The 22,852-nt window shown below is 40.2% G+C and overlaps 1 protein-coding gene across 1 annotated transcript in view; it reads left to right on the top strand.

The window, feature by feature from the left end:
- The window catches only part of Gprk1 (G protein-coupled receptor kinase 1), a 219,458-nt gene extending 196,902 nt beyond the window's left edge, over positions 1-22,556 (top strand). The window contains exons 10-16 of the mRNA XM_080275484.1: positions 2,646-2,787; positions 5,929-6,103; positions 9,748-9,848; positions 14,343-14,505; positions 17,816-17,984; positions 20,035-20,279; positions 22,135-22,556. Coding sequence (XP_080131610.1) covers positions 2,646-2,787; positions 5,929-6,103; positions 9,748-9,848; positions 14,343-14,505; positions 17,816-17,984; positions 20,035-20,279; positions 22,135-22,296 — 1,157 coding nt within the window. The 3' untranslated portion in view covers positions 22,297-22,556. The remainder of the gene's footprint in view (positions 1-2,645; positions 2,788-5,928; positions 6,104-9,747; positions 9,849-14,342; positions 14,506-17,815; positions 17,985-20,034; positions 20,280-22,134) is intronic.
- Positions 22,557-22,852: the final 296 nt, after the last annotated feature.

Consider the following 22,852-nt stretch of genomic DNA (forward strand, 5'->3'; position numbering starts at 1 on the left):
AAGACTCATTTCAATAGAAAATATGGAAAGGTCACACCTGTTCGATGAAGAATTAATAAAAGAATTTCTACTTTTTTGAAATGGTAAATTGATGGAACTGGGAACTCAGCTTTATATAATTTATTATTATTATTTTTTTTTTAACGAGTGGTTAGGGTCAAGGTCACCTTAGGCCATTGTTCAAATCAGAGAGGTAACCCTGGTGATGTATAACTTCAGTTACATACAGTATTTTGGTACTAGTATATACAGTATCTGTGTTGCTATAAATAATATGTGATGACTGTCATCCACTCACTTGATGTAGTGCTGCCTACAGTGTACTTCTTCTTTCATCTTTAATATTCTTTTTCTGTGTCTGCCCTCCTCCCTTCCTGTTTTGCTCATCTTTCCTATCAGTGTTTATTACTCTTCTTTCATTTTCAGGTGGCATTACATTGAGTGACAAGCTTAATGATTTCCTGTAATCCAGGAAACCATTTACAATGCTGGGTGGTAACCATATAACCAACCCACACATGTTCCCCATGTGTCAGCAAGTGGGTTGGTGGAGAATTAGTTCCCCTCCCTGTAAAACAACTAACTCAAAGATAAACTACCACCCCTTATGGGATTATGGCATCTGGCTCTAGATAGATAGATAGCTATAAGTAATGACTAAAGGGGAAAAAAAAATATATTTTTGCTAATACCCAGGCCCTGCCTCTCGAGTTTCTACCAAGAAATAAGGTTAGTATCAAGGTTATCCTAAGTCACTGTATGATTCAAAGTGTTTGCTGGACTATGTACAGTTTATTGTTCTCCAAAGGCCCTTCATTGCTTATGTTTTGCTAAATGGTATCCAGCCCCTGTGCTGCTGAAGGGGTAACATGGGACTGGAAGGTGGATGAGTGGATGGATGGATAATTGTAGCTATTCCATGTTTTAGCAGGAAATGTGGGTAGGATCAAGGCCACCCAATGTCAGTATGTGATGGAATTCCTCGATCCAACATGTGTACACTCAGTTAAAAAGGTATCCCTACTTTTTTGGTACTGTACATTTGCATGAAGTGCAGCAACATGGATGAACAGCTAGTGATGTGAGAGGCATACTAGCCTACCAAAATTTGAATAGTGTATATGTAACAGTTGTGACAATAGGTGGAGGACAGGATCATGACGATGATCCTAGCATCTGTGTGCCTTTAAAGTGTGTGTGTGTGTGTGTGTGTGTGTGTGTGTGTGTGTGTGTGTGTGTGTGTGTGTTTTTATAATGCAGATTATGTGATACCTTGTATGTGTTTGACAATTATGCAGCACACCTTTTACTTACTGATGAGATTGAATGCTAGTTCATACCTAGGTTTATGTCATAGTCTCAGGCAGAATAGTGTTGCCTTAATTTGCACTCAGCAGATGTCTGCAACATTCATATGTACAGTAGCTAATCAGACTTTACCTACTATATTTAATGTGATGATGTAGTTTATTATATTCTTGCTACCTTCAGACAGTTGCATTCAGCTTAGGAAGACTTTTTGAGTGGAAGGAGTTAGATATAGTCTTTGAATCCCTGAAATACTGAAGATCCTTCTAAATTATATCATCGTAGTGAAGTGATGTTGTGCCAGTACATGGTATTGTAAACTTATATAAAACTGATCTGTAATGCCATTAGAAAGTGCAAGGAGGCATTAGCAGTATCTTCCACCACTCACTTTTAATCCATAGCCTTCTCTTTCTCATATTTTATATTGTGGAGGAATCTACAAATCTTATAGTGTACTGTATGCACTCATGCATCTTAGTGTAAGTGTTTGTGAACCCACAGCCATGTTTGGTACAATAAAACTGCTGTCATTTATTTTATACTCTATATTATAATCTTGGGCATGTGTCTGTGAGTGTGTAGTGCAGCTGAAACTGGAAAAAGACTTCAGTGAAACTTGCATGATGGTTGCAATTTGGTCACAGATGGGCCTAATTCAGTTTCATGTTGATTGAAAAATTCTAATGGGGTGTTTTGACCCCACTGAAAACCCCAGCAGGGCCACGAAGCACTTGCATCTACGTCATTGCATAAGTAGTTGGTTTTGAAATGTGGTCCAGAATCTCCTCTCATTTGAGCAAGTGCTGAATGGCCTGATAGAGCTGCAGAGTGCTTGGCAAAACTATAATGGAACTTTGTTGGATTGAAGTTTTTCCATCTAATGGTTGGCTGGAGCTCTTCTCTCTTATTGGTTCTGTTTTCTTTCAGCTGAAGTCACTTACACTCCCACCATCATTTGAACTGGCTCATTGAATGTTTAACCACCCATGAAAGAGAGTTTTGCCTCATTCATGTTAAGCTTTGTTAGAATTTTACAAAAACCTTAAATAATATCGTTCTGTCTTTACTTTCTCTTAGAAAGTTCACTGTTTCTGTTTTTTTATAGTGCAATCACCTTGGCTCTTATGTTTGGCCCACATTTTGATATCATAGCCCATCCTTGCTGTGGACAGAGCAGCATTTTTCCTGCTTAATTCAGGGAGATCAAGGTTGAGGTGGAAATATTGGGTGAAGAGGTGTTTTGAGTGATTAGTGAGTGAGACCTTGGTTTTACGGAAACAGTGTGGACCTCTGAGCAGTGAAATTATCCATATTATTTTGTTTTCATATTACAGGTCTAGAACACATGCACCGGCGCTACATTGTTTACCGAGACCTCAAGCCGGCCAACATCCTCCTAGATGAACACGGTCATGTCCGCATCTCTGACCTCGGCCTCGCTTGTGACTTCTCCAAAAAAAAGCCTCACGCATCTGTGTAAGTTTGGCAGTGACAACAAATGCAGTTCTGTTTTCAAAATTAGATAGTGTATGTGTTTTTTATCCTTTTTTTTTATTGAAGGAAGGGCTATGGAAAGATGTACAGAAATATTGGAATGAGGTGGAAGTAAATTGAGAAAGTGTGAGGGATGAAAGTTGCAGAATACTAAAAAATGAAGCTGAAGTAAGGAGCAAATAAAAAAAAAGAAAGAAAGAAAAAGAATAAAATGAAAGGTTGATGAATGGGATGAGAGAAGAGCAGTAGCAGATGTGATTGGTTTGGTGGCATGTAGAGAAGGAGTGTTGTGCCAGAGAGTGTGACACTGGCAGAAGTGAAGAATGCTGTGATGTGGTTGGAGAATGGGAAGGTAGCAGGTATTGGTGAGGTGTGTGAAGAGGTGATTTAATTAAGTGCAGTGGAGAGAGTGAAATGAACTATTTGTTGGAAATATGTAAGAAGGCTTGAATGAGTGGAATTGTACCAGTAAAGTGGAGACCGGCAGTGATTTCCCCCAGTGAAGGATAAAGGAGATAGAATTGAGTACAGTGAATACATAAATTATCATGATGTAAGTCTGCTTAGTGTTGCAGGAAAAGTATATGGAAGAATCATCTAAAGTAAGGAATGTATCAGAAAACCTGGTGGCTGACAGATAGGGTGGCTTTAGGAGTGCAGGCAATTTGTGAAACAGTTGTTTACAATAGTGGAGAGAGCTTGTGAAAAAAAAACAGTAAGGTATTTATGGATTTAGAGAAAGCATATGGTTGGTGGGGGTGCTCACCATCCACTTACTCGATGTAGTGCTGCTGTCGGGTACCTGCCTTTTTTACTCTTCCTTCCTTCTTTCCATCCTTCTTCTTCTGTTGCCCTTCCCTTCATTCTTTCCTCTTCCTTCTGTGTAAGGGGGAATACACTGAGTGACAAACCAAATGGTTTCCTGTACATCAGGAAACCAATTACTATGCTGGGTGGTAACCACATAACTAAATTATGGCATCTGGTGGTTTAGTGGACAATTACGGCACTCCAATTGGATTGAGCTGGTGCTGGTTTATATCCAAGGAGTGGTTGGGGTTTATTGCTCATGTAATGCATCTCAGGGATGAGTGAGGCTGGTCACCCTCATCTTAAATGTCAGGACCAACTTGCCTGGCCCCAGGCTCCTACGCTTCCCATGGGGCAACACTGGATTAGATGAATGAATGATGAATGATTTATAAATGCTTAACTTACCTGCCTTTTCCATATAGCTAATGAGCTCTCCACATGGGACATTAAATTTTTCGATGTGGGTTCTCACTCTTTCAATTTTGGCACATATTATTTGGTTGCAGTATTTGCAGGCTGCATTCTGTTTATCAGTTTCTAAAATATCAACTTCATCCCACTCAGTTGCCTTGTTTCTGCCACTACCAGCAGGCATTTTGTTGCTATGGTTCTCTCACTACAAAGGAAAAACTGAGACTGAGGCACTGAGTATAGAAACAGCAGTAGTCAAACCTCACCTGTTTATTTCCCGTATTATCATGTACAGTACAAGTGATCAAAGGCTTGATCCAACTGAACCAACCTGTATCAACATGTCTAAAACAAGTGTGTGGTCTCCAGATAACACTCCAAACATTTTATGTCATTCTAAATTACCTTGTAATTTTTTATTTAAACTAATTTACAAAAAAAATATGAGGAATAACAGTAAAACCCCAAAAATCCCAGTTAAACCTCAAAAAAAAAAAAAAGGGGGGGGGTTGGGTTAAAAAAAAAAAAAAAATCCAACCCTGAGAGAGATTAACTGTAGCTTTTGTTAACTTTAATTGTCAGGGCACTCACTCAGACTGAATAAAAACCTTCTGGTATGAGTATAAATGAACTGCAAAAATGTCATAGTAAAAAAGGAAGTTAAAAGGGTGGATAGAGTATGTATATATTTCTTTTTTGTGCAAGTGAGGGGGAGATAGTAAGAGCTGTTCTGTGATAATTATGCTTTACCCTTTAATTCTTGCTACCAGCAGTTTTTATCTAGCAGAGAAAAGTATTTTTTCAAACAGGAGAGGCTGTATGTACAACAGCTTTCATGAACCCATCACTACAAACATCATCTGGTCGTAGCAAGTGTAAAATATAAATAATATTCTGTGGGTTAAATTGGTTATAGGTTGGACAGAACTGTACTGTATATATATATTTCTGTGTGTGTTTGTGTTAGGAGGTGCGTTGATTTTTTTTTTTTTTTTTAAGTTTCTGCTGCTCCTCTCATTTATGTCCTTTCAACTCCATTTGCTTTTGACTGAAGTTCTTTCTACAGAGTCTAAGCTTCACTTCCATACCTTAGAGTGGGAATCACAATACTGTTGGGCAACAACTTATTTTCCTCATACTTATTTTCCTCATACTTATTTTCCTATGCCTTATCACTGCCTTCATTGTACCTGTAGCCTTCCGTCAGTGCTCTACTGTTTCTTGCACTTAATCCTCTAACTCCCTTCCTTGCTCACCACAATGCCTAAATGCTTGAAAGGACTCATGTTCTCAATTTTCTGACCATTCAGCCGCACTTCGCACTCCATGACTACATTCCTTCTAAATCCTGTAGCTTTAATCTTTGCAACATTCATTGTCAAATTTAATTTCTTACTCTTCCATATTCATTCACAAAACCATACAACTCCCACTCATCTCCACCTAACAATTCAGTATCATAAGTATACAACTCTGAGTCACTAACCCTCCACAGACCCTCTTCTTTGTTTTGACAGTGTGCAAGGAATACATGGGTTTGGTTATATGTATGACCTCATGTTAACCATTTGTCTTTTCACTCTGTGTAGTCACATTAACTTTTTCCCATGTTGAGTACAGTACCATGGACTCATTATCATCCTCCAGTGACCTTATTTTAGTAGTGCTTGGATATATTGCCAGCCATTTTACCCACAAGTGTTGTTGTAAGCTGTGCAGTGGTTGATTTGTAGAGAAATGCTGTATTATTATGTAAAGGTATTAAGTCACACCACATCACAACACTATAGTTGTCTGTCTGCCCATCTGTTTATCTTTCTGTCATTCAATCTGTCTGACAGTTTTTGTACATGTCCATCCATTTATCAGTGTTTCTATCTACCATTTTTTACCTTTCAGAGGAACGCATGGATACATGGCGCCGGAGGTTCTAAGTAAAGGCACGGCGTATGACTCTTCAGCAGACTGGTTCTCATTTGGCTGTATGCTGTACAAGCTGCTCAAGGGACACTCACCCTTCCGTCAACATAAGACCAGAGATAAACATGAAATTGATCGCATGACACTAACTATGGTAAGCTTCATGATGTATTTTGACTATATAACACTGACTGTGGTAAGTTTTATGATGTATTTTGACTGCAACACTAACAGTGGTAAGCTTATTGATGTATTTTGACTGTCAGACACTAACTATGATAAGCTGTGTGATATGTTTTGGCTGCATGACACTAACTGTGTTAAGCATTGTGATGTATTTTGACCATATGACACTAACTGGTAAGCTTCCCGATGTATTTTTTCTGCTTGGCACTATGTTAAGCTTAGTGATGTATTTTGACAGTAGTACGCCAACTATGATAAGCTTCTGGCCTGACTGTCCTTTCATTAATTCATCCAATTATATGCTGAACAACTAATGTGACATACCACATTCCTGTCATGCACCTGTATTAATAATAAAGATATCACTAAGCTCTGTCATTACCACATATGCACCACTACCTGTACAAAAAATATTTTCATGCTGAAAACAAACTCCATCCTACAGTATAACCAACGCATTCCTTAAACCTCCCCAATCCACCCTCTCATAGGTCATCTCCATGTCCGTACATGCAGCATACAGTTTCTTATTCTTTGCAGTATGCTTCATAGTTAAAATCTGTATTGTAAATATCTGTATCTGCAGACACCCTGTATTTTCTATGTCCTGTCAGTTCCTCTTCAGTATTATCTTCTGTAATGTTTTGCACCTCTAAGTACATACCATACACCTTCCTTGGTATGCCCATCAGACTACCTCCTTGATGATTTTTTGCACTTTTCGTGACTCATTTATAAAAAGTATCTCTCTTTCTCTAGTCATGTGGCACTTGCCCAGGATCCCCCACCAGCTTCCGTTTTGTTGAATGCAGAATTCTTGTCAAGCAGTGGCTGTAACATATGCAAACACAAACATGCCAATTTGTTTTCCTACAGTTATTTGTTTTCTGTGGGTTAGAATTACTGCTAAGTACCAAAGCATATGACAGGGTGGATAGACAAGGATTGTGGAAAGTGTTAAGAATATATGGAGTAGATGGGAAGTTGTTGAATGCTGTGAAGAGTATGTACGATGGTGCGAAGGCTGCAGTGCGTATGGATGGTGAACTAAGTGAATTTTTCTCTTTGAAAGCTGGTTTGAAACAGGGATGTGTCATGTCTCCATGGTTGTTCAATCTGTACATGGATGGGGTAATAAAAGAGGTACAAGGTAGGGTAGTGGATGTTGGAGTGGCCCTGGTGAGAGAGGATAGTGTTTGGAAACTCCCTGTACTGTTGTTTGCAGATGATACTGTGTTGTTGAGTGAAGACGAAGGGGAGCTGCAAGGCTTGGTGGATGAGTTTGAGAGAGTGTGTAAGAAACGGAACCTAAAAGTGAATGTAGGGAAGAGTAAAGTGATGGTCTTTGAGAGAGGTGAAGTTAGTGAATATACAGCGAGGTTGGATGGTGAGGAATTGGAAAATGTGAGTACGTTTAAGTATTTGGGTAGTGTGATGAGTAAGGATGGAGGTTTGGAGGGTGAAGTGCTTGAAAGGGTACAGCAGGGAAGAAAGGTTGCTGGTTCCTTGAAAGCATTGATAAGAAACAGGGAAGTGAGCATGGAAGTGAAAAAGTTACTACATGACAGTATTGTGATACCAACTCTAACGTACGGAAGTGAAGCTTGGACATTGTTGGAAGGACACAAGTCAAGAGTGAGAGCAGTGGAAATGAGTTATTTAAGAGGAGCATGTGGAGTCACATGGAGAGACAGGCTGACGAATGAGGATATAAAGGAGCGTTGTGGAGTGGATGTGCATGTGATAGGAAGCGTTATGAGGAACACACTGAGGTGGTTTGGCCATGTGGAGAGGATGGAGGGTGAAAGACTGACGAAGAGAGTGTATGTGAGTGAGGTGGAGGGGGGAAGAGGGAGGGGGAGGCCGAGGATGAGATGGAGGGATGGGGTGGAGAGGTATATGAGAGAGGGGGGTGTGAGTTGGGAGCAGGGGAGTGAAATGGCGGGGGACAGGGCGACTTGGAGGCGATTTGTTTGTGGCCACCCCAAACGGGATTGAGGCGTCTGGCAATAGATAGATAGATAGACCAAAACTTCCCAACAACTAAATCTGTAATGGGAAAAAATTTCGTATGTGTAATAAGACTTCTGTCAGTGTGGTTGTCTCAGGTTGGACCTTGACTCTGTTTGCTTGTGTTTTCTGTGGTTTGGAATTTTAGCTGCATGCAAAAACTGAGAAACTACTTCCCAACAGTTACTAAATTGTTCTTGGAAAATAAATCTAGGGTGTTTGATAAGACTTCCATCAGTGTGATAGGCTTGGGTTGGACTTGGACTGTTTACTAGTGGCTGAGTTTGGCTGTGCTGCTTATGAGTGATGTGTGTGTAGGGATACTTACCAGTTGTATAGCCATAGATCATTTTTATGGTTGTACAGCACAGTAAAAGTTCATTATAAGTTGAGTTTTCTTGATGCTCATTTTTGTGATTAAGTCAGCAAGTAGGAAGAGAATAGTTTGATATGAAAGTTCCACTACTACTTTTAAGTCTTATTTGAAAATTTTGGCCAGTTTACTATACCATTAACAGTTGTCAGTCAAAAATGGTGATATTTTGCAAATAGTCCGTGTCTCCCAAGGTTGGTGGTAGCTAACCATTTACTACCAGACTTTAGGATACAAACTTTTATTATCTTTTTGTTCATAAACAGAAACAAATATTTCTTGCCAGAGCTTTATAGAATGTTTGAAAAGTTACAATACTGTACTGCACAATTTTTTGGCACATCACAGAGGTTGGGATATGAGAGTAACCACAACCACATTTCGAGCTTAATAAGTTGATATGGCTAATATTTTAATGACAGGCCAGGTTGCCTATATTCAGGGGATGGAGTTTATTCATCAGAAGGAATGATGTCAGTCTTTAGAGATAACAGTGGGAAAGTTTCTGATGACTTTCCTGTGGGGTTGGAAACTCCTGTCACAATCTGGCCCACCAAATATTTTTATTTGTGGTAGGTGAGGAGTGTCCTCTATCCAGTCACCCATTGTAGTGCTACCTTTAGGGGATTTTACACTGATTGACAAATGGCTTCAGGTAACGCAAGAAACCATTTACCGTACTGTGCCAATGTGAGTGACATAAAGGTTGAAGCATCAGGAAGGATATACAGCCCCATAATTGCTGTCTTGAAATGCTTAGGGGTGATGCAGAGTTGTTGTCAAGTGATAAGGCTGTATTTGCTTACGTGTGGTCTTTAAACAGAAACAAAAACAGAAACACAATGTAAACAGCAACACAATGTAAGGGAAGATTGTTATTTTTTTTTTTTTTACCATATCCTGGGTTTACTTCCAAACAAATATGAAGTAGCTGCACATACTTAACCTTCAGACCTCATTAGGTTTCCCAGAGGCAAGTGAAATCGTCAGGTGGTAAGCAAAGTGCATTACGCAAGTCATCATTGGAGTTTAAGGGTGAAGAATATGTATGTCAAGATAATGGAAGTTTTATTTATTCATAGACTGGAGGAACAAATAGAGAGTTTAGTTTTACTGTTGATTAGGTTACCCTGGCTGTTTATCAGTACAGTAATAGTAAGAAATAGGGTTATGGTGATTATGATGATATTATTGGTTTTAAATGTAACACAGTGTTATTTGTATGTCAGAATGTGGAGTTGCCTGACACCTTCACTCAGGAGCTGCGGAACTTGCTGGAGGGTTTGCTGCACCGGGATGTGGACAAGAGGCTTGGCTGTACCGGCAGAGGGTGAGCCATACCAACAGTTAACGTTTTGAATCCGGTGATGTCTTCTTTATTTTAATCTTATTACCTTCAGTTGGTGGTAGGTGGGGGTGCTCACCATCCACTCACTCGATGTAGTGCTGCTCTCAGGTGCCTGCCCTTCCTTCTCTTCCTTCCTTTTTTCCTTCCTTCCTCTTCTGTCTTTCTTTCCTTTATTCTTTCCTCTTCCTTCTATCTATGGGTGACTCTGCTCGGAGTGAGAAGCTGTACACCAGGAAACCATTTACTACACTGGGTGGTAACCATATAACCAAATTATGGCACCTGGTGGCTTAGTGGGCAATTAACTCGCTTCATTCAGATTGAGCCAGTGCAGGTTTATATCCAAGGGGTGGTTGGGGTATATTGCTCATGTATTGCCACTCAAGGATGAGTGAGGTTGGTCACTCTCATCTTAAATATCAGGAACAACTTACCCAGCCCTGGGCTTCTACGCTCCTCATGGGGCAAGGTAGGAATGGATGATGGATGGATGGATGAATGAATGAATGAATGAATGAATGAATGTTGCCTCCAGTGATTCTCTTGAACTTAGGAAGGGTGTCTGATAATTTGAAGATTAATGAAAATTGGGGCAATGTAGGATTGGATGATGGATGGATGAAAATTGTATATAACCTCTGCATCCAAGTGAAGAGTTCACATTTGTGTTTCCACTTGAAAGTTAAAACTAACTATGCTTCACTGCACCATGGTTAAACTCTAATGTAACTGAGCCTCTTTACTATATTTTATTAATTATTATTATTATTATTATTTTTTTCATTCCGTTGCATGTGTCCAATGGAGCCATGTGAATTTGAGACATTAAAATATTCATAGTTATGTAATGTTAGACCCAGTAAGACTGTGCTATGAACCTTTCAGTGCACATGAATGCTGAATATACAGATGGCACAGCAGAATGATATTAGTGTATAATGAGATGAAAGAAGTACCATACCAGTAAAATAATGTAAGTTTCCTACAGTTATCTTTATGGATGTTACATCAAACAAATAACAGGTTCATAATGCTAAAGAATACGTAACCATTTATCACTCAGTATGAAGAACTTTGAGGTATGAAGATAGACTGACAGTAACAATTCATACATTATGCCAACAGTTAATGATACACAACTTAACTTGATACTGGAGACTAGTTGGTCAGTGGAGTATTCACACAGTGATGATACTCTCCTGGTTATTGACAACAGGAGTGGCCAGACAGAAGTGGCATGCTTCTGCTTCACTCTCACTTACATAATGTAGATGACACAATGCCAGCAGACTCAGCAGGTAAAAAACTATGTATAGTGTCCTCCACGATATGCCAATCACAGTTGCACCAGGGAGTGTCTTTCCAAGCCAGTGATAATGATACATAAGTATGGAAACACAGTCCAGAGCACATAACAGAAGCAAATAATACAGAAGGAAATATGATTGTTAATAAACCTTACTAAACTTATCTGGAAATTTAGAAGGTGAGATGAGAGAGAGGATACCTCAGGAAGAAAATTGAGGAGCTCAGTAGAGTAACTCCGAACCTGCCAATCTCATTCAACCAAAAACCAGAGGCCAAACAGCACATTTTAATTTTACCCATGCTGCATTCTGAGTGCCTCCATCGATCAGTGTCATAAAAACAATATAAGGTGTTATAAAAAGGCACCATGTGTCCAGAATTCTGTATTCTGTCCTCCATTTTCTCTGTTTCACATTTGATGCATTAGCAGTTACCCCATGGGGCTCCTCAATTGACTGGAGGACCAAACAGCGTAGTGGACGATGGTCTGAGGGACAGTGCACTTTTACCAGTTGTCATAGTGGTGTAAATATGGATGCCAAGTGAGGGTGATGTATCAGAAGCTCATATTCTTGTTGGTTAAGAATGCTTCCTAGCACATGCAAGAGAATAAGAAGCTGTAACATGTAAGATAAATCATTACAGAAGAGGTGCTGGAAAGCCTCGATAGCTGACAAGAATATTGACCAAAGGTTCAGATAGTTGAAGTGAGCTTCATAAAAGCAGCAGTTGGGGTTTTAATTGTAGATGGAATAAGCAGTTTTGGAGCAAGGGTTCTTAGGGTTTGAGTGATGTTTGAATGATGTGGTTCTTAACATTTGTCATGATGATAATTTCTCCACTTTAATGCCTTCTCTTCCCCACTTCATGGATCCTGCATAACCCCATAATTCCTGTAGGTGGAAACCAAGGTCAAGGTGATGTTTGATCATGAGAATGTATGAATGTTTTGGTGTGGAGGAATGAGCATAAGATATGCAGTGTGTGTGTGATGTTGTGGAGAGGATGAAGAACACACTGTGGTGGTATGAAAATGTGGAGAAAATAATGGAACACTGAGTGACAGGGAGAGTGTTTATGAGTTACATGATGTGATTTGTTAATACATGGAAGAAAAGGCTTGACCAGTATGTAGATGAAAGAGTTGGCAATGAAAGAAGAATGTTTGAGAACAACAGAAATGTGTAAGGACAGATCAGCTAGGAGACTTCTGTTATGGTGATCTCTTGGAGAGGAGTTTTAGAGGGATGGGGGATGGGGATAGATGTTGCAAAGATAGATAAGCATTCATTACCCCAAACTTTCCTTTCTGTTTTATGTAATGAGTCTTATGTTGAAAAAGAAAGTTTGGTAGGTTAATAGCTGTTGTTGCCAAACCCTGTCCATTGGATCAAGCAGACCTGTCTACCACAGGTTAGCAACTGCTCCTATGACATTGTCCCACAGGTTCCCAACACTTTTGAGGTTGTGTCTGCATCTTAGTGTGGCATGTGCTCTGAAGTGCTCCTTTACAGTATGTGTGTTATGTCATGTGGACCTATTTTACGAGTGAGGCATGTGCCGTCTTAGATTCCATTCAACCCAAATCTAAGCTGGTACCCGATACCCGGTGAGGGTTGGATGATGTCCTGATCTAAGCCTAGGTAGATGAACTTGTTCATATATATTTAGGAACACCTCTGATGGATTGATGTTGGGAGAGGGGCTTGCAATATAGTGCTCTGTTCAAGGTGTTGTATTGCCCTGTGCATGAAGTGAGTATGTAGGTGTTTCTTCTGTGCTCGTGTTGGAATGTTTGGCAGTGGGATACTGTTACAGAGGGCTTGATAATGCTTTAGGGATGATTGTTATATGTGCCTATGTGTTGTGTGTGTCTGTCATGTAATGACAGGGGTGTTGTGTATTGTCGCAGGCTGTAAATAGAATCATGTGCTTCTCCTATCAGGATGGTCTCAGGCAGGGAGGACTTTAATTTTAGAGTATAAGTGAGCTGTGGGAGAAGTTTTGGTGGGGCCAGTGGTGATGTGTAGGGCATTATTCTGTATAGTTTGCAAATTGTTGTAGGAGGTAGTAATTAGGATGTGAACATGGCATCACTGGTCTGATATAGTGTTTGTAGAGTAAAGAGAGTGTTTCATTTTGTTGCCCAAAGTCTGGCCCTGTTGTTGCCCAAAGATCATGGAGGCTGGGGCAGCACTGGCTCTTGGTGTCTTGTACATGGTCTTTGAAGGTGAGACTGGTATCATACATCACTTAGGATTTTAGTGGAGGGTGTGTGGGGCACATGTATATTGTAAAGTGTGATGTGAGGGGAGTACCTGTGTTGATGCTTGATGCCGGTAATGAGTGTGGCGGTGGCTTTGGCTTGGGCAGTCATCAACTTGTTATCCTTGACCAAAGTCTGCAGAGTGTTGAAGTAATCCTGTTTCAGTGTGCAGGCTGTGTCTACAGTGTGGTGTGTGGTTGTTATGGTAATGTCATTTGCCTAGGAGGCAGTGTTTACGGGTGTAGAGGGTGTTGGAAATTCATGTACACATAGGTTGAAGAATGTAGGTGAGAGATTGGAGCCCCATGGAACTTTGTTAGGAAAATTTTGTGTTCATGATGACTTGCCCCGAAATGTAACATGTGCTTGTCTGCCATATAAATAGTTGGCAAGCCGGCATTTGGTGGTGGTCTCCATATTTGTGTTGTATATCTTGTTGGTGAGTTTGCATCAGGTGATGGCACTGAAGGCATTACTAATATCTTGTGTCATAAGAAGTGTGCATTGCAGTAGTAAAAATCCAATAAAACAAAATCTGATTCGCTGAGGTTTTACTGAATTTCTGAAGTGTAACAACATTCAGTTAAAAGAAAACAACAGTTATAATTACAGTATAATGTTTTTAAACAGATATAGAAAAGTAGGGACTTATTTAATGCTTAACCCCTCTCACTCTGATGATATTCTATCTATTTTCCTGGCTACATTCAGATGTTAATATCTGTCTTAGGAGAGATGCCTCTGGATGAAGGGGTTAGAAACACTCTCCACTGACATGTCATAAACAGCCATGTGAAATCTTTTCTCTAGTGGTATTAATTTGGTTACTGCCATTTTGTTTTATATAGGGTTGTAAAATTTCTTTGACTGAGTAGGTTAACCATGTGCTTATTGTTGCGCAGAGCGGATGAAGTAAAGGATCATCCGTTCTTTGGTGGTTTGGACTGGCAACAAGTGTACCTGCAGAAATACCAGCCACCCCTCATACCTCCCCGAGGTGAGGTCAATGCAGCTGATGCGTTTGATATTGGCTCATTCGATGAAGAGGACACCAAAGGTATCAAGGTGAGTAGAGTGAGATATCATTAAATACGATAGTGGATCATAATTTCTTTACACTGCCTGAAAATAATGGCAGACTTAATAATATCTTGCAAAACTAATTGTTAATGTTAAAAAAGTTAGAGATCTCACTTTATGTCTTATGTTTATGATTAGAGACTATGGACCATGCTAACGTGGACACTATAGGTCGTATCACCTGAGGGCAGCTCTTCATATGTTGCAATAGCCATTTCCCTATTCAGCCCCCTAACCCAGAGGTCTCTTCACAGGACCTCACCACACATCTTCCCGCAGTTTGCCTGTGGGCATTCTTCCCTCCACTTTCACACCTGCAACCCTCCTCATCCAGGCATCCTCTTACATTCTGTCAGCTATCTCTAATGGGTTGAGATTTTGCTGCATTAGTCTCAAAACTGTGTCAAAACTCAGTGAAATATAGCTATACTTCTGGTACTGGATAAGACAGACATTTTATACTACCTGAAAAATTGGGGAGTGCAGTATTAATGTATTTACAGTCATATGTTTTGATGTCCATAGTCATTTGGAAACCTTTTTGAACTTCTTGCATTTAGCACTGACACTGGGTGCTGTCAACAAGTAACTTGGGCAAGTTGTTTGTTAGCCGTATGCCCTTATTATCACGATCACTTATGTGGAGTCTTGGCTTTAAATGTGGCATTTTCCTTCCCTTAGGCTAGCCACCATCCAAGATAAGGAATAAATTGTAGTAGCATAAAAAAGTTGTTTGTGTAGTAATCTCAGCCCAGATTTTGACTAAATGTGGTAGAGTTCCCCACCTGGGAGTTTTGTTGCAAGGTCAGCCAGGAGATTTTTGGCATAACATTACAGTACTTCCGTGGTAGTGCATCCGAGGGACAATGGTAATCATTCAGTTGGAAAGGATTATTACTGAGGAGATACAAAAATGCTTGTTTTTTGTTTTTGTTTTTTCACATCTGCCATTCACAGTATGTGGTATCAGATAATAGGCAGATATAATAAAACTGGGGTTGTGGGTAATTCTCCAGAAATCACCCACCCACCCACCAGACTGTGGAGTAATTAAGGTCATTAGACATTTGTTTATCTTTCCCATCCCAGAGGCCTAACTGAAGACCATCATGTACCCCACCTTGACCATATATAGAAGGCACCCACAAGATAGGAAGGGGCACCATGTGGTTGAAATGAAGAACTTCACCACCAAGTGCATACCCTTCTGGTCCCACTGAAATTCTGACAGCTGGGCAGGTTAACCTTTTCAGTGCAGTGGTGTATATTGGATTCCTTTTGTACAATACTGTTGCCAGATTATTATTCAGGTTGGCAAGGCATCGTAGGAATGAAGGAGTTGGTGAAGACTGTATGTAACCCCCTAAGTTCAAAAGTTAAAATTATTTTGTTATGGCGTACTGTGTATGGCATAAATACTGTAGTCAAAGGCATCATCATACTGAAAGGGTAACAGACTAAGTTTTAACCAGGTATTTGAAGGTCACAGGTATTGGCTGTTTCACTGGCCAGAAGTTCCATCCACGTAAACTGTTTAATAGTGCTGCTAAATCACAGAGACAGAAATTGCCTCATCAGCATTGGTTGGAGTGAGTTGGAGGGATTGCTATCAGGTGAACATATAAACCAATATGGTAAATTAGAGTATAGTAAAAAGAAAGGAGCAGGCTTTAAGGGAATCATGATGGTGGTGAACTTTATTGAGAGATAATACTGTAAGACCAGTTTGTACTGTCCCATAGCAGCAAATTAAAATAGGTGGGATTGCTGAAGCTCTGATTGACCGGCTGCTGCCAGGAAGGGGTGAAGTCAGGGGATGCTTCTCATCACAGGCAGATTGCATGAGTTACTGTCTGGCCCATCTTGTACATGTTCATGGTCAGAGGGTTAGTTTGAGGAAGCTGGTGAAGAGTGAGCATCACCTCCAGTTTTGATAACATTCCTTAAAACACCTTTTTACAGAATGAAGTAAATATTCTTCATTTAAAGGTCATAAAGAACTGACCTAGTTTCCTGTCCAAGGGATCCTTTGACTCTTTTTACTTAATTTGAATGGCAAGCTTTAGCGGGACCTAAAACTCACTTGGATTTGAATGTAACTTTAACACCAAGTACCTATGAGGGTGGCATAAATTTTATATCTGGCTGTGGGCTAAGGCTGTTTGCTGTGATGTACTACTGTATTAAAATTTCCCCCAAAGCCATTAGCAGTGGAGTTACAGCCCCTCTTTCTCTCTTCAGCTTTGTGGCAGGTTAAGATGGTCCCATAACTGCCACAGAACTTGCCAGGAGAATAAGCAATTCCGTTGGTGTCTCCATAATGACATGTAGGGTATGCATAAATTGAGTTGGTTTGATGAATTATGTACAGAGGAGCACATTCCTAGGGTTTGGCACCCTATTTGTAACACCTTCAGTGCACTGATTATATTTTTTGTTTTATTCTTATGGTATTATCTCAAGTCAGTTATATCCAGCTTAAGAAAGGCCTGTGGTTCTGAAGGGGTTAAGGAAAGCTTTACCTCGCCCCGGCACTTCAAGAAATCTCTCATATGCTTAATTACATCATCTGGAATTAGCAAGAATAAAATATGAAATATGCATTACATCATTGAAAGAGTTAGCTTGATGGTCAACAGATTGACAGTGACAAGTAATGTGGAAGGCATTTAAATAGAAAGTTTAAAAACAAAGTATCTGCAGATGGTTAGGCTTCTGAGGTGGAATCAGGATTTCAGGGGCTTGAATAGCGTTTGAATGAATGTATGGCCCGTGTCATCAAACATGTCTGTGGCAACTCTCCCTCTGACGTGCTTTCTCTTTGCTCATTCTCTGGACCCTGCCATGTCAGAAAATGGTGATCATGATATTGATGATGATGATTTAGTGATTTAGAGGTAGAGAAGTCAGGTTAGGATGATGATTTCCTTGCAAACTATAGTTTTCATCCTGGAGAGGTTATAGAATGTTTTTCTTTTTTGTAGCATGATGCCAGGGGCTTAGATTGGCCTTATATCATTAAATGCTCCAGAGGGGATAATACCGTAAGGGATTGGGTGGTATCACTTGTTGTTTTCATTTACCTGCATCCAGCACCACATCTGAGTTTGTCCTCCAGAGTGTCTGTAACAAAATATACATACAGTAAACATGAAAGTCTAACCACATTTGTTAAATCTAGGATATTATTGGTTTTATGAGCAGTGTTTTTCTTCACTCTTTGTTAAGGTGGAAGTAAGGGTGATGATGATAATGATGATGAATGGTAATTTTCACACTTTCATTCCTTCTACAGTTAACAGAGGCAGACCAGGAGTTGTACAAGAACTTCCCATTGGTGATCTCTGAACGGTGGCAAACGGAAGTGGCTGAGACAGTGTTTGAGACAGTGAACCTGGAAGCTGACAAGCTTGAACACAAACGCCGTGCCAAACACAAGTTTAAGTTTGACACGGATGAGAAAGGTGAGAGGAGTTATGGTTAGAGGTGGGGGATGAGATATAAAGAAAAAATCAGAAGAATTAATCAGAGTATGAAACCAACAGGAGGTAGAAAGTTGAGTAGAGGGAAGAAATGAAAGGAAGAAGGAAATAGTTTTGTTTCGTTTATAAAGGCTCCAACAAGCATTTATGCATCAGGTTTGGTCACCTAATGGTGGCTTTCCACACTGCTTGGTCTTTGGGAGCCTCCCTATTCAGTCCCTCATTCCTGAGGTCACACTCTGTGACCTTGTCCCAGGTTTGTTTTTTGGTCTGCCTCTTGCAACACTACCCCGATGTTCGCACTTCTCATGTTCGGCACCCAGTTGTCATATTCCATACTCTCAACATGTCCAAATCATCTCCGTTTACCCCTCATCATCACGACGCTAATACATTGGAGTTCCATTCTTCCCCTCAACTCTTCATTTGCAATTCTAGTCCCCCCCCTCCCCCACCACACCCAGGCCTTACATTCAAGGATGCCCTACACATCCATCTAATTACTGTATTGTCATTGCTGTACATCTGACCCTACAAGTGTTCTCTTCCATGACTGCCCAGGTCTGATTACCATACAGCATTACGATCCTAACAAATGCTGCATACAAGGATCCCTTAGCATGGAGTAAAGGAAGAAAGGGTAAGAAGAGAGGAGTAATGAGGAAATGGGCAGGAAAAGCAGATGAGCACGAAAGAGTAAGGGTAAGAATAAGTGAAAGAATGGCTGGAGGAAGATTAAAACAGAAGTGAAAATGAAATGGGACATAATTGTGGAGCTAAGGTATGTGTAATTAAAATACAGTATACAATCACTATATTGAATAAACTGGGGGGGAGCCTGGTTTGATAAACCCAAAAGTTTGATAAATCCATGGGTCAACCCCCAAGTGGGAATTCAAACATAGGATTGAAAATAAATGCCTATAATATCATATTCTAGCACTGTAAATGAAAGCTATACCCATTTTACACTAACTAGAAGAGTTGGTGGAAGATTCATTACTAAAAGCTGTTCTTCACAATGAAAAACACTTGGCAAAGTTGAGAGACGCAAGATGCAAATGCATTAATCTGAACACAATGAAGGATGGGCTAGACTTAAGCAGATCACAAGTTATACAGTGTGTCTGCAGAATCTGGCCCTGCCCAGTCCTACCAGAAATAGCCTCAAGAGTCAACGTAGCCCATATTTTCCCGCTAGCAGATCTCCAACCTAGCCCAATAAGATGGGAAAGACTGAAACCTTGGCAGCTGTTTTGTGAGTCATCCCATGCATTCCAGCTGTTCAGAAGAGCCATGTGATGTGCCCCACTTATCAACTCTACTTCAGTATTGTTGAAAAAAGTTTGGCTGGCTCAGAGATGTTCAGTAAATTCGAAATAATGTATACTGGGGTTCGATAAAGTGAGGGTCTACTACACTGAAGTACAGTAGTTAATAAGGATGTATAATAAAAGTGAAAAAAAATAAGGGTAAGGAGAGAGAAGCACAGTAATGAAAGGAAGGGGATGGGAAATGAGGCAAAGATTGAAAGTCAGAGTAAAAAAAAAAAAGACAGAAATGAAGGGTCAGAAGAGAGGAGAATAGTAAAGGAAAGGTGAGGGGAGTTAGTGATAGAGATGGGAAAAAGAAAAAATGATGAAAAGACCGAAGTGCAGTATTTAAGAAGGGGAAAAAAACACACACACACACACACACACACACACACACACGCACGCACGCACGCACGCACGCACGCACGCACGCACACACGCACACACACACACACACACACACACACACACACACTTCTTTAACCTTTACGGTACTGTGGCATTTTCATACTATTCTTCTTAATGGTCAGGAACATCTTCTTTAACCTTTACAGTACTGTGGCATTTTCATATTATTTTTCTTAATGGTCAGAAACAATCTTTTAACCTTTACAGTACTGTGGCATTTTCATATTATTTTTCCTAATGGGTGATTGTTTTATTCATCCAAGGAAAGAACTGTAATACTGAAAGCATTAACTACCATACTTCTTGCACAGAATCTGACTGCATCATCCATGGCTACATAAAGAAGCTTGGTGGACCGTTTGCGTCAGCGTGGCAAACCCGGTACGCCAAACTGTACCCCAACCGTGTGGAGCTGCACTCAGAGTCATCATCAGGGAAACCAGAACTGATCTTTATGGACCAGCTTGATGACGTCTCCTCAGATTTTGTGCAGATCAAGGGCGAGAACTGCATAGTGCTCAAGACCAAGGATAGCAAGATTGTCCTTACTAACCCGGTAGGATGTTATTTTCACCTAACCCAACCTATCCCAACCCAGTTTGATGTTGTTTTAATCTAACCCAACTTAACTTCTAACCTGGTAACATGAAGTTTTTAACCTAACCTAACCTCACTAATTCAGTAAAGGAATATGTTGCTTTACCTACTGAAGTGGATAGAAACGATAGTGCATTTGTTGGACATTTATATCAGGAGAGAGGTTGGAACCCTTCAGTTTGGTGAGATATTTATATTTTTGTCTTGTTATCTTTGATCGGATACGTTTATGTGAAGCTACAGAATGTAGTGAATGTTTTTAGCGTATCTGATAGAGCCAGGATTCCAGGGGCTTGAATGGTGAGTGAATGGAAGCATGGCCCATTGGATTGGGCAAATTTGGGCTCTCTGGACATTGCTACTCCTCACCCTGCCCTAGGGTGGAAAAGGAGGTCTAGATGATGATTATATAATCCATCCATCCATCATCCAATCCTACATTGCCCCATGAGGAGTGTAGGAGTCCGGGGCTAAGCAGTTGGTCCCGACATTTAAGATGAGAGTGACCAGCCTCACTCATCCCTGAGTGGCATTACATGAGCAATCAACCCCAACCACTCCTTGGATATAAACCTTCACTGGCTCAATCCGATTGGAGCGCAGTAATTACTTACTAAACCACCAGGTGTCATAATTTGGTTATATGGTTACCACCCAGCGTAGTAAATGGTTTCCTGGTGTACAGGAAACCATTTGGCTTGTCACTTAGTGTAGAGTCACCCACAGGCAGAAGGAAGAGGAAAGAATGAAGGAAAGAAAGACAGAAGAGGATGCGTAAAGTTACCCATAGGCAGAAGGACAAGGAAAGAATGAAGTAAAGGAAGACAGAAGAGGATGGAAGGAAAGAAGGATGGAGGAGAGGAAAGGGCAGACACCCGACAGCAGCACTACATTGAGTGAGAGGATGGTGAGCGCCCCCACCTACCACAAATTATATATATATATATATATATTTGTAGACATATACATAGAGAGAGAGAGAGAGAGAGAGCAAGAGAGAGAATATATCCCTTTTACTGTTGTGTCCACCTCAAATTACAAAATATTGTCTGTTAAAGTTCTGTTGCTACCTGTGAGGCTGATTTACTAACTCTCTGAGTTTACAGTCCTGGTATGAAAAAAATTATATTGTGGAACACATCTGTGAATTATAACGAGGACCACCTGTTTGTAGATAGATAGATATGGAAAGATATAATAGGCAGATTGACAGGCTGATACCAGACAACATAAAAAAAGGGTAATATAAAAGAGATACTTATTCTGATCATTGTACAGTAGTTTATTGATGTTATCCCTTTGAATCTGATTATGTAATTTAGAGTACCGGTATTGTACGGTGTTGCGCTTGTGAGAAACCATTCATAGTGAAGTGGTTAGAGACACTCACAGACAGAAGTTTCTCCCTAAGCTGCATTAAACTAATAGAAGGCAGCACAAATTAGCAAAGAATAAATAGTACATCACTGGACCTAAGGTTTTAAACTTACTCTCTTGTTCGACTTACAGTACAATAAGTCTTCAACACATGCTACTTTTTTTTATATCTTCTTTTGCAATTAATTTCACAGTACGTTAGAAAACGAGTGCCAGTTAAAGTTCCATTACTCTGCAAAACTCTGTACAGCACCAGTTATATGTCTCTCAGTTTCCTCCCTGTCCTCTGAAAGGAGTATGGTGGACTGTAGAAGGAGGGTAACTTTGGCCTGCAGTCTACTAGGTTCACATTCAGGTGAGCTAGGGGTTGCAGATACTGCCGTTCTTACTACAGCAATATTACCTAATTGATGTTAAACCTGCGCTCTTGCCCACAGGACGAGATTGGTCTGAAGGAGTGGTCGATCTCACTGAGGTCGGCTCACAAGATGTCGCTGGAGCTGCTGGGGAACATGGCAAAGAAGGCCACACGCATCTACGGCACTGAGGGCAACAACAAGCCACCAATTCTCACAAGGAATGGAAATAATGGAAACTGAAGTGCACAGTGGATAGCTTATGAAAATCAGAAATAACACATGTGATGGAAATAATAGAAATAGCACAAGTGATGGAAATAACAGGACAGCACAAGCAATGGAAATAACAGAACAGCACAAGCAGTGAAAATATCAGAAATAGCACAAGTGATGGGAAAAGGTGCAAAACAAATGATAACTAGAAATAATGGAGAAGTTGCAAACCAGATACTATAATGGAAACTGAAATGAAGAACATTTATTTAACGAAAATGGAAACAGACAACTCAACAAAGTGGTGGAAGACATGTGACAGAGTTAATAGAAATTTTAGTGAAAAATGGGTAATTTCAGACGTAGCAGAAATAATGTAAACATGCAAAACAGTGAAAATATAGGGGAAAAAGTAATGGCAATAGGTGCAGAACAAATAATGGAAACTGGAAGTGGTTAACAGACAGTGACAGTCAAAGGGTGTGATAAGCAGTGACCAAAAAGATTCGTAATTTATAGAAATCAAAGTGGGATTACTGTGAAAAATAGGGAATGAAAACAAGATATGCAAATTTTTGGTGAT

Source organism: Coenobita brevimanus, chromosome 61 (genome assembly GCF_032717465.1).
Source record: "Coenobita brevimanus isolate Jiangsu-jjx chromosome 61, ASM3271746v2, whole genome shotgun sequence".
Classification (NCBI taxonomy): domain Eukaryota; kingdom Metazoa; phylum Arthropoda; class Malacostraca; order Decapoda; family Coenobitidae; genus Coenobita; species Coenobita brevimanus.